This window comes from Protopterus annectens, chromosome 11.part0 (genome assembly GCF_019279795.1).
Source record: "Protopterus annectens isolate FY-2018-M chromosome 11.part0, PAN1.0, whole genome shotgun sequence".
NCBI lineage: Eukaryota > Metazoa > Chordata > Ceratodontiformes > Protopteridae > Protopterus > Protopterus annectens.
The window spans coordinates 306,918,958-306,932,002 of NC_056745.1; the positions used below are offsets into that span (position 1 = coordinate 306,918,958).

At 36.6% G+C, this 13,045-nt stretch overlaps 1 protein-coding gene across 1 annotated transcript in view; it reads left to right on the forward strand.

The window, feature by feature from the left end:
* LOC122815361 (solute carrier organic anion transporter family member 1A1-like) overlaps positions 1–13,045 on the forward strand; it is a 418,921-nt gene that overhangs the window by 12,241 nt on the left and 393,635 nt on the right. The window contains exon 2 of the mRNA XM_044087816.1: positions 5,284–5,412. Within this exon, the coding sequence (XP_043943751.1) occupies positions 5,335–5,412 (78 nt within the window). The 5' untranslated portion in view covers positions 5,284–5,334. The remainder of the gene's footprint in view (positions 1–5,283; positions 5,413–13,045) is intronic.

Below are 13,045 nucleotides of genomic sequence, written 5' to 3' on the forward strand. Positions count from 1 at the left end.
CAAACTGTACAACAGAAGGAAGAAACTGTTGCAAAAGAGAGTAAAATCCCATGAGTGGAGGAGCTCCCTGGTCAGCTTCAGTAAGAAGCTGAGATCCCGTATAAGATCATCCAAAGCTAGCTACGAAAACAAAATCGCCTCTAATTCTAAGGACAACCACAAAGCATTCTATAGCTATGTCAAGAATCTCGATGGCAACACCCAGATCTGCTCTGAGTTACAGCACAAAGGCAAGAAAATTACAGAACCAACTGATATTGCCAACATCCTGGCAGGTAGGTTCAGTGCTAACTTTACACACCTCTCACCCCCTAAATGGCCCATATCTATACAGGAAGAATGCAGAGTCCCTGTAATCACAACTGCATAGGTAAAGGCTGCACTCTCTAAAGCCAAAAACATCCCAGGCTGCATTTTACATGAACTTCAGAACGAACTGGCTCCCCACTTAAGCACCATGTTCAGTAATGGCCTTGCATCAGGCTTTATGCCCACTGAATGGCACACAGCAACAGTTATCCCACTCCACAAAGGGGGAGCAACCACTGATCCCGGGAACTATCGACCTATTAAGGCCATGGAACGTATCAGCATGGAACTCATAAACAAAGACATTGGTAACCTCCAAACTGTGGATCCCACCCAGTTCGGGTTTGCGAAAGGCAGATCATGCCTCCTGAACCTGATCGACTTCTTTGAGTCAGTCACCAAAACTGTGGATGAGGGTAAGGTGGTTCACACAGCCTATCTTGACCTCACCAAGGCTTTCAACACCATTCCCATTCTGGAATTATAGCTAAACTTACTAAACTAGGTATAAATCCCTACATCACAAGATGGGTTGCCAACTGGCTCACTGACAGAACCCACACTGTAAAGGTTGCAGACTCCAAATCTGACCTCAAAGCAGTGACAAGTGGAGTACCACAGGGTTATGTCCTGGGGCATCTCCTGTTTAGTATCTACTTCTCTGAAGTACAGGCTAACAAAGAAGGCCTCTGGCTAACGAAGTTCGCAGATGACTGCAAACTAGGAGCCATAGTCAAGTCCCCAAATGATGTGGACATCCTACAGAAGGGCCTCGTTGAGACAGATGCCTGGTGTCAGAGCCATGGCTTCAAGCTCAATGCCAAAAAGTGCAGTGTCATCCCCTTTGGTAAAAACTCTGTACCCATGAACTACCACATAGGCAGCAATCTACTTAACACTGAATGCGTGATAAGAGAGCTTGGGACCCAGGTGGACAGTAGATTCTCCTTTGATAGTCACATCACCACAGTAGTCAGGAAGTCTTTCTACATGGCATACCTCATCATAAAAGGGTTCTCATACAGGAAAAAAGAGGTCATTGTTCCCCTCTACTCGACACTCATTAGACCCATTATAGAGTACAACGCCCCTTTTGGAATGTACCTCACAAGACATCTGCAGCAGCTGGAAAGGCCATAGAAGTACCTCACAAAGAGGATTACTGGCCTCAAACAACTGCCCTACACTAAACTCCAGCTTTATTCCATAGCATATCGCCTACTCCGAGATGATCTCTGCCTAATATATAAAGCTATGTCAAGCCCAGAACTGTTGGACATGCTACACCTAAAGAAATCCCAATCCCTCCGAGCTACACACTCTAGGGACATAAACTTTGTCACCACAATAAACAGGACATGTTGGAGAGATAGATTCCTGTCCCAGAGACTTCCCATACTCTAGAACAGGCTACCCATCTATGTCAAGCAAAGTTCCTCATTAGCACTCTTCAAGAAAAATCTTGATGAGTGGATGGGAAATAGGAAATACACCCCAGGGATCACTTCTGTGTCTCTGCTCGACAGTGGCACAGGAAAATAACTTTCTTGGGTAGCGTAAGCCAGGGAACCTTGTTGGCTAGGCTTATGTAGGTCCTTGGGCCGATAGCCTAGTACCTGCCTATGAACCTATTAACCTAAGTAATTAACTTTCAAAAGTAATGCATAAAATATATCACAGAACATTCAGACACTTCAAAGAGTCTGGTGGCCCCCACTTCTCAGACTATATACTGATACAGGGGGGTCACTTAATCACCATTGACTGTGTGAGGTCCCCCCAAAAGCTGTTGCTGGTTGGGGAAAAAATGAGAAAAAATGTATTAATTTTCTGATTACGCTCTTTAACCTGAACAGAGCTGACCTTGTTAGGATAAAGCTGATAATGTCCTCTGCTCTCAACTGCACCCATTCTAAAATCAGCCCTGCTAAGATGTGTGTGTACAGAAAGCTGCTGTAGGTTATGAGGGGGTTGCGGTTGTGGTTACTTCTTTAATTTAAATTACAGTCAAACCATAGAAGTGTTCACATGAGATCATTACAGCTTGTTTGGGCTGAGGACAGAGTGGTCATTGTTTTTTTTTACTTTTATTGCAGACCTCAGTGGTGTATAAAGAAGGTTACTACAGCTTGTGTAAGGACAGTATACTGTCTAGGAGCAACAAAGTAGAATATATTACTGTAATCTTTATTTTTTTAATTTCACCTCAGGCACATATACAGGCAGCTGCCTTTGATGGTTAGGGTTGAGGGGTGAGGAGGCATGCTATGTATATACTTGTCAGCACTTACTTGAAACACATGACTGTGGCAATTTGAACCTCTGCTTTCATCCCAGTCTAACACCAGAGAGATGCATAGGCAGTGACTCTCTTGGGGGGTTAGGGAGGTAGACCATATTCCCAGATTGCACCTATGTATCCAGACAACAAATGGCCTGTTAGTTTGTGAACTATTTTGTCATCTTTGAATATTAAGCCTTGGGCACAACTTATGTCTTCCTTGAAAAAAAAATGAAATTCTTTTCTTAATCATGTTTCTTGTTTAAGACATCATTGGATTAAAAGGTTGGGAAAATGCTCTAAAATGCATCCCAGAGCACCTATAACTCTATGGCTTTTTGGGCCCCGGTTTATCTGAGTTATTTCCTAAATGGTTATTACTGTACTGTCTTGGTCAGGAAAGGTGTGCTGAAAGGATTCAAGGAAAACTTAAGCTGAACAGCAACACTGAATTTTTTTCCTTAATCATAATTTTTGTACAAGCCATCATTGGACGAAAAGATTATATAAAAAGAAAAAAAAATTAAAATGCACTTTAGAGCATATAGACTGCATTTCACCTAATGGGCGAACATAGCGTGGTACATAGGCCTGTTGTACTGTAAGAGCACTGTAGCTACAAGTTATTCTGTACGCACTACACCTAAGAGTTTGCATCACGAATTAAAAGGTTGCTTTGAAGGGGTGGCATTGACAGGGTGATACTTTGATGGAAGTGCCTAGTCGGGCCCCGAACTTGACATTTGCTGGGGGGCCCCCAAAATGCTAACACCAGCCCTGTATGTGCTTAAACTTGTTTTCCTAGTCTGCAACATCACTGGTAACTGACTTCAAAATTAAACAGTGTTACACTTAAGAGTTGTGCAGGAACTATTTTACAGGATAGTATTTAACATATGTATATATATATATATATATATATAGAGAGAGAGAGAGAGAGAGATGGTTCTATTGTGTACCATCAAACTAAAAACACCAGCAAAAAGAGTTTGAACATACACAATACTGAAAACAAAAAAGATCAAATTAAGTAATTTCGAAAAAAGAAAACTATTTCATCTCCTGATATTAACACTAAAACCCCCTAAGCCTCAAATCCATCTAAAATGTGGAAGTGTTACAGGAAGTTTTTTTATGAAGGTAAGGTGTAGGGTTAGGGTTGAGGAAGGAGCAATATTAGGATTAGGGTACAGCACCCATTACTAAAGACGTCAAGGGGGGTCTGCCACCTCTGTACCACCTTAATAATGGATGCTAACACTAACCCTAATACTGCCCCTTCCCTCAACCCTAACCCTACACCTTACCTTCATAAAAAACTTCCTGTAACACTGCCACTACACATGACACATGCAGACACACAAACATTCACAAACACAGGCAAACAGCACTATTTTTCTCTCCTAACCTAACCTTGACCTTAACCTTAAAAATCCACAAACTCTCACATAGACATACAACACCTATCCTTCACTTATCCCCGATCCTAACTCACATACACACATGCACAAACACTCTTACCCCTCCAAATCCAACTTACCTGTCTCAACATTACAAATTATAGACATTCCCACTCCTCAGCTATCTAACCATTCATATTAAACCAAACCTATATATATATATATATATATGTGTGTGTGTGTGTGTGTGTGTTTGTGTGTTAAACATAAAATAACAAGTTAACTAGTTAATCTTTTATTAACAATAATGTGTGTGTGACTTTACAGTTTAATAGTGTTCACTTTTTACATATTTTTGTATGTACATCTATATCTGTTATGTAATAGGAATGTTTTATTTTTTTTTTTCTTACTCATAAGCTAAAATGCAATGAAGTGTTATGATTGCCAAAACTTTGTAATGTACCTGTGTTTTGTAAATACTACTCTGAAGTGTGGAGCTTTTCTCCCCAGGCCGCCACTGAAAATGGACATGTATCTAGTTGGACCAGCCCGGTCAACAAATGTAAAATAAATAAATAAAATAAAAACAACATAATTGTTAAGATTCTAAGTGCAATAATACCCTTTAGGGTGGGTGAAGACAGAGAAATAATAGACTTTCCAAGGGTGGGGAAGGCCCTCAACCTCCAACATCATTCCTTGCAACACCTTTGGAAAGTTATATAATTTTCCTGTAATGCTCAACCTGCTGGGTATTATTGCTTGCATAAATGGCCAATTCTTTCATTTATTACTGATACAATGAGGTTAGAAATGCATAAAGGGCAAAAATGCACATATAGCTAAGACCCAAACAAAATTAGCTTAAATTGTCATATAAGAAAAAACAGAACAATAAATGAATTAAAAAAGTCTGGGTGAGCTTGTGGGACAGAAAAGTACTTGTCTGGCATTTTTAAACACAGGCTCCCTGTACTTGTCTGGCATTTTTAAACACAGGCTCCCTAATGACTTCTAGTCAATGAACATGTTATATTACGCATGAATGAGCCTATAAATGGCAATCAGCATAATGTCATTAAGAAAAGCTTATTAAATAATCCTTTGCAAATATTTTCTGAATTTCCTAAAAACAGCATTTGTTATAGTTCTAAACAATTGATATATGCCCGAGTGATACTGTCAGTGGCCAGGAACATTAGTAAAAGGAATCATTAGATATCCTCTGCAGTGTTGTTTCCATTGCAAAACTATGGAATAAAATACAATTATATGTTCGTTTTCTTACAGGACTTAACAAACATCACAGTTTCCAATGAGTTAATAGAAGTTTCAAAGCAAATGTTTAAATCCAGTGGCAGTGAAATGGCTGAGAAAACTGTTGTGCAGAAGAAATCATGTTTTACACCCAATTTAAAGGTGAGTAAATGCAAAATGTCAGTAGAACTATATTATAAAACACTTAGTTCTTTTAAAATACAGTCACGTCTAAAGAGTTTGTTATAGGCACAAAAGACAAGCAAGCATTTATAATCAAGCCAAAGACACTTACATTTCAAACAGCATTCCATGGAATGCATCACTATTCCTATTAAACTGATATATAGATAAGCAAAAATCCTGCATTTTTTCTTTAAAATTTATATTTTCATGACCCATATGCAATGATATTTCTAGACAGTAAGGTAATCATAAATTTAAGATTGCAAGGTATTGTGTCTGCCCATTAGTTTTTCTAAACAAACAAGGTTCGACATCCAAAGCAAGCTACCCCTTGTTACAGTACATAGATTTCCCATGAACACACTTATGTTAGATTTGAATATACTTGCTTTTAAATACTTTAAAATAAATTTCAGCAGTGTGGGTCATCTTTTGCCAAATAGTTATTTATCAACTGTCATCTGTATTTATATGACAGATTATGCTGTTTAACCCTCTTTGCCGTTGTTATGTTGTGCTCGCTCCAAAAGGTTACTATCTAAGATTTGTGTGTGTAGTAAAATCTGCTCATTTCACCCCAATTCCTGTCTTAGAATTTATTTAAAATAGCCTGAATATTGCTTACATTCAATATGCAGAAAAGTCATGCATGTATCATTAAAAATCTTTTCTTTGACATAGTATAATAAAATAGTCTTTATGCATGAGGGTGATATACTAAATAGAGCACTAGATCATGCTATAGAAAAGAGAGAGGGTCTGTCTGGGATTATAATTTTACATGTCTAAAATTCAAATGTTCATGCTTTTAAGTTGATCATAAATTCAATTTTATAGACTAAAAATATACATTCAGCATTTTGGGTTTGTTTTTACTTAATTATCACAGTACTTTTCCATCTGCGTCTGAGCTGCTTTAAATGAGTTTGCACGGCAAGCACTTTATTCAACTGAAGTAAAACACATAAATTAATGATAAACCATTGACAATAAACTGTTTTTGTCTTGTAAATAACTCAAAAAGACTTCATCAGAGTTAGTGAAACATGAAATCATTGGTGCTTATATAGGAACAACTCACCAACTGCAGGACAAATCCAATAAAACAAACTCAAGACTTAAAAACATGCCAATCATCATCTAAGAATATAAGGTGTAAATGTGGATATAAAAAATGCACATATATAAAAGCAATGTTCAAAATCAATTAATTTTACCATTCATACTTTAACATACAAGTGTTAAAGTATTAAAGTATAAAACAATAAAACTTACAGCCTAAAAAAAGTGTGATGCTGTGTCCTATTAAATGAAACTGAGCACTAGTTTTATAACTATAGAATGTTTTCTTCAGGTAAACTGATCACAAACACTGCCCTCTTCTCTTTAACAAACATGCTAGTTTTATTGTCTCTTTGACTTTTTCAAAAGACAAAACCGCTTAGTTTATTGTCACTGGTTTATCATTAATTTACACGCTTTACTCCAGTCATATAAAGTGCTTACAGTGCATCTCCATTGTCTTTTGTGAACGGTTTGGAGGTTGGAGTGTTCGTTTTGTTTAAATTACTTTGGTTTTGTTCTGTTTTGGTTTTTCTGTTCATCTCAGGGAAAGTACATCAATACAGCATTTGGCTTTGCTGTCTCTCAGCTCTTGAATCAGTGGTTTGGAAAACAGCTGTGTTGTCTTCTGTGCAGAGTTTGCATGTCTTCCCTTTGTCCACTCGTATTTTTACTGATGCTCCAGATTTTTCCCAAATCCCACTGGAATGCCATTGAGCTGACTGATGAAGCTTTTATCTTCCAGAAGACTTGCGTGAGTGATTTGGGGCTTCCTAGCTTCGTATCAAAGCTTGGTACATTGATCTTGATCTACAGCTATTAATCACACAGAGAGAAGTAGGCTGGCAGGTGGAGCAGATTCATCTGATGAATATTACAACGTGCATGTGTTTGAGGAGGGGGTCTAAAGTACTACTTTAGCAAATATGTATAAGCAACACTTAGGGCCTGATTCCAAGAGATTCGCTCTCAGTGTAAATGGCTAGGTCTTTTGGAATCTGGCCTTTAGTGTAAGCCTGTTTATAGATGTAGGTCTTAAGTAAGTCACTTACACTAACAGCAAATCTTTCAAAATCAGGGAAGACTTACACTGAAAGCAACTCTTTTGGAATCTGGCCCTTAGTGTTTTTAATTTGTTTATGTGTTCAGGAAAACATATTTACCAATTTGCCAGGTATGACCTTCAAATGACTTTGTTACATTTCTTTTCAAGATAACTTGGTTTTAGAGATTGCTTCCTCTTTTATGTCTACCTGAGAAAACTGGTGCACAGATTGTACTCAATGAGATAAAGGAATTTATTTTATCTACTACATGTGACAGACCATGAGAGGCTGTACATCACACTTACGACACACACAGTCAGAGGCATAATAAGGCACACCACCAATGACTGAATACCTTTAACTGCTTGCTGACAGTGCATTAGATACCTTGAGTGTCTTATTATGTCTATAAGATGGGTCACTTTTATTTTTGCTTTAAACATTACAACAAACTCCAAATGCGTCTTGATTTATAATTTTCTTTTTCTAATTTATGTTAAAATAGTGAGTCTAATCAAAATAAGGGTATGAAAGAGCACGAGTGTATATGTTTTTGTAGACAGATTTCATGTGACCATGACCATATAAGATTCATGTACCAGCTTTTAATACTTCAAAAATGTATTTAGCAGTTCAGCTTTGCTATTATTTTAGTGAGTTGTTTCCCAGTTTTCATTTCAATGTATGAGATACTATGCACTGTTTTATCCCCCACCCACTTTCTTAGTGTTTTGTAATAAAGGGTGATGACATCATTTTTATTTATTTTTATTTTATTTTGTTTACTTGGTTTAGTCAGAAAAACCTTTTCAGTGGAGGCCTGAAGAGAAAAGCTCCAACATATTACAAATATTTTTAAACAGACATTCAGTAATATACATATACAGACATTAAGTAATATACATTAACAATTATACATACATTTAGTAATTAGAGAACATTCACATGAAATAAAGACAACTATTGCAATATAAAAGATATTTATGCATTAGTAGATCTTGAACATTGAATATTTGAAGAGACGTATTAGTGGGTTTGCCAAATAGACAATCAATTGTGTGATTAGTGCTTAGCAAATCAAAGAAATGAAAGAAAGGGAAGGACTAGCTAGGGCAGAAAATGTTAATATTGTAGTTAAGATGTGGGGTATAAAGCAGGCTCATAGATCATTATTTATATGGGTATCATAAGATTTATATTAAAAGCACTGTCATGCAAACTATATAGCTACCTGATGAAAGTAAAACTATTCAGGTGAAGACTGGTTGTGGGACATAGGATTCTGGATGACTAGAAACTGATGATATAGAAAGCTGTTCATGACAATGTCATTTATCCTGGAAATATACAAGGGCAGATCCATTAATTTGATAGGTGAAGTTTTAGTTTGCATTCTGTATAGATTTCAGTGGCAGTGGGATTTAATTCCATAGTTTAGCTACATGATTTGAAAATAGTTACATGCAGTATTAAATAATTTGCTTATAGTGATTAGTGATTTTTCTCTAGAGCATAAAATCCTTTCGGGGGAGTAATGTTATATTACATTGATAAGAACAGGGCAATTTTTTTGCTTATAAAAAGAGCTAAGGGATATCATTGTTCTAACTAGTTGAATTCTCTGAGGACTAGGCAATAGTGTGTTCTGTTGTTACAGTTTACTGAAAATGTGGCTATTTTATTATAGAATTGCTCTAGTTGGGACTGTTAGTGAAGATTGGGGTCTGGTTATGTCAGTGAGGAAGGCTTTTACTCTCTATAATGTACCTAGTTTTTGATGATTTTTTTTAACCACAAGAGATACATGCTGATTGAATTTCAACTGGTTATATAGTAATCTTGTGAGGTTTGTTTGTTCTTTCATGATGGTATTGTTGTCTAGATGATTGTGAATAGTGTTGTTTTGGTAGAGATTTGTTTCTACATACGTTTTTATGCATATGGTAAAATCTCTTCTGTGTGCTCATTTTAATGTCTCACATTGTTATAATAGATTGAAGTTTGTTTACATTAAAACATTCAGAAAAAAGTAATTATTGTATATTTTAAATAGATTATTTGTATTAAAATCTTTTATAGAAATTGCCATGCATAAAAAGAAATCTCTTCAACTGTACAGGTTTACCTATCAACAATCTTACAATATAGTTACAAATGTCAAAATGGGATGGCATTTTAAAACATGGTACAAACTCCTTGATGCGTGATATTTTTTGAAATACACACAATAATTCAGAAACAATTTCCAGGCTAAGACTGATATTGGTGATTTGTTATCAGTGCTGTACCCCACTTAGCAAATTAAAAAATATATATATATAATAACTATGCTGTACCCCACTTAGCAAATTAAAAAGAAAAACTTTATATTATAGCTATTTATATACCATCTACATAAATATCACAAGCATATATCCATTGAAAAAATATCACATCTCTATCCTGTTTATACAATACATATCAATTACCATGACATCTCATCCTTGAAACATATGACCTTACTATTAAAACCACTACATTCTTACCAGAGCTAGGAGGCAGTGCAATACATGACCTGTTTTCCACTGATAATCACATGCTGGGCTTTCTTATATCCGCCAAATCACCCTCCATCCTTATAAAAAATCTTCTATATTTTGACTATCAAAACATCTCTATGCTGTTTTAAAATAATAATATCAATTATATTCCGTAATCAGTGCATCTATTATAAAGAAAGAAGTAACTAAAAGTTCAGCTCAGTTAATATAATGTCAGTATGTAGGCCTTTAAATTTAAGTAGGTGTGCAACCCTGGTACAACTCTATCACCTCTGTCAAGCATTCCTTCCACTCGTATAATCAAACAGAAAAAAAAAATCATTAGCTTATACCCAGCCAACAACTAAACTCTCATCTATCAAATATTGAATTGCACCCTTAAGAATTTTAAATAAAAAAAAATAGTAGCATTGCTAATTACTAGCTAATAAGAGATATCCACAATCTTCTGAAACAACCTGTCAAAAATAAACACAATAACCCTCAACATGGCTAATTGCTAGCTAATAAGAGATATCCACAATCTTCTGAAACAACCTGTCAAAAATAAACACAATAACCCTCAACATGGCTAATTACTAACTAATGAGAGATGTCCACAATCTTCTGATGCAGCCTATCAAAAATAAACAAAATAACCCTCAACATGGCTAATTACTAGCTAATAAGAGATGTCCACAATCTTCTGAAACAACCTGTCAAAAATAAACACAATAACCCTCAACATGGCTAATTACTAGCTAATAAGAGATATCCACAATCTTCTGAAACAACCTGTCAAAAATAAACACAATAACCCTCAACATGGCTAATTACTAGCTAATAAGAGATATCCACAATCTTCTGAAACAACCTGTCAAAATAAACACAATAACCCTCAACATGGCTAGTTACTAACTAATAAGAGATATCCACAATCTTCTGAAACAACCTGTCAAAAATAAACATAATAACCCTCAACATGGCTAATTACTAGCTAATAAGAGATATCCACAATCTTCTGAAACAACCTGTCAAAATAAACACAATAACCCTCAACATGACTAATTACTAACTAATGAGAGATGTCCACAATCTTCTGAAACAACCTGTCAAAAATAAACATAATAACCCTCAACATGGCTAATTACTAACTAATGAGAGATGTCCACAATCTTCTGATGCAGCCTATCAAAAATAAACAAAATAACCCTCAAATTTATATCTTACATGTACTCTTGAGGTATATTTTGAATTATCACTACCTTAGCCAAGCATACATACAAAAAATTCAGATTTCATGTAACTATCTAACTCATTCCCTGGCAGATAAAAACTCCTAAGAAACGTATCCTAGGATTCAGAAAAATCACTTATGTGGCTGTATAAAGAAAAAAAAGTGCAGCTGAAGTAGCACAATGCAGACTGGAGTTAATTAACAATATATTTGAAGTGACATTGCATGACACTGTTAAAGTATGAGGGAATTCACTGGTAAAAAAAAAAGCACGTGTCACGTAATGACCAGCACTGCATGATGCAGAGTGTCTATTTTACTCGACTGACTTTTTAAAAAGTCTAAATTCACATGGTTGAGACCATGTGATCATCATTTTAAAACATTGAACTGCACTGAGATGGCGGTACAATGAGGACTGGGGAATGAGTTTTTTTCCCCCACTGTAGTGCAATCTCAGACATGGTATAAACAATTAGCAGTAGGTGTAGAGGGTATATGGTGGCTTGTCCCCCTGCAAAAACACTGTATGTGCTATGTTCTGGATGTTCAGCTTTTTAAAATGTCAGTCACATGGTCTTGAACACGTGAATTTCAACATTTTGAGAAGTTGATTAAGTAAAATAGATCTGATGTAGGTCATATGACCCAATGAGTGCAGTAGTATGTATGTATGTATCATGCATGCTATGATGCACATTCAAATATGAAGTGATGCACCACTACTGTTTTATTGCTATTTCTCAAGAGGGGTAGACAGGAAAGGTAGCAAGGGGATGGTGTGGGCAAGAAAGTGGAAGGGTGTGGTAGGTGGAGAAGACATACAAACAAACACAAAAGACAAAGATCAACAAGGGAGGTACTACAAATGGGGTAAAACAGTGGAAAGATATATATAAACAGATATAAGGAGGATAATTTGTCATAGGGTGGACTGGATCACAAACTGAGTATGGAAGTGAAATACTAGAAAAGGGAACACCATGATGTAGTAAAGGGTGAGGTGACAGCTGACTGCCCAGTGCCACATCCAGCCAGAGACTGGTCACCTCTGTGGCCATCTTTATAGCTGGACCCAGCCAGGCAGCTGTACATTTCTGCGAGTTGCACAAGGACCTGCTGAAGGGCATCCACTGTGGATGTCCAGCTACTGGTCTTCCAAGGCTGTTACCAGTCCTCCAACTCCTGCCATGTGACCTATTGTGATCCACCAGTGCATCCTCTGATGGGCAACCCCCCATCATAGACAGGCACAGGCAGAGAACAGGAGGGCACCAGAAACCATCTATGTCACCTTCTACTAGATGAGCTATGTCATTCTTTGGAGAAGCTGGCCAAGGAACAAGTGGGGACCCAGCAGATGGTGGCAAAGCAGATGTATGGTGTTAAGGCTGCTGCCACACCACATCCACAGCCATGACAGATACCGTTTAAAATGAAGATAAGTGCATAAAAACAAACAATAAATAAAATAAAATATAAAATATAAAAAAGACTAGTAACAAAGAGAGAGGCAAAAAAGCAAAAACCATTATTACTAATGTCTACTATACTGTGTACCATAACAACTCCTGAAGTAGTACAATGTTGTTAACTATGCAGTAACAAGCAAAAAATGCAGTATATCTGCCAAACCAAAGTGTTTGGGTAGCCTTACATATGCCTGCATTACTTATCAGTGCCAATGATGTCTGCTTCATCATTCATCACCCCAACAAGGTAGTCCCAGATAAACACTTTGTACT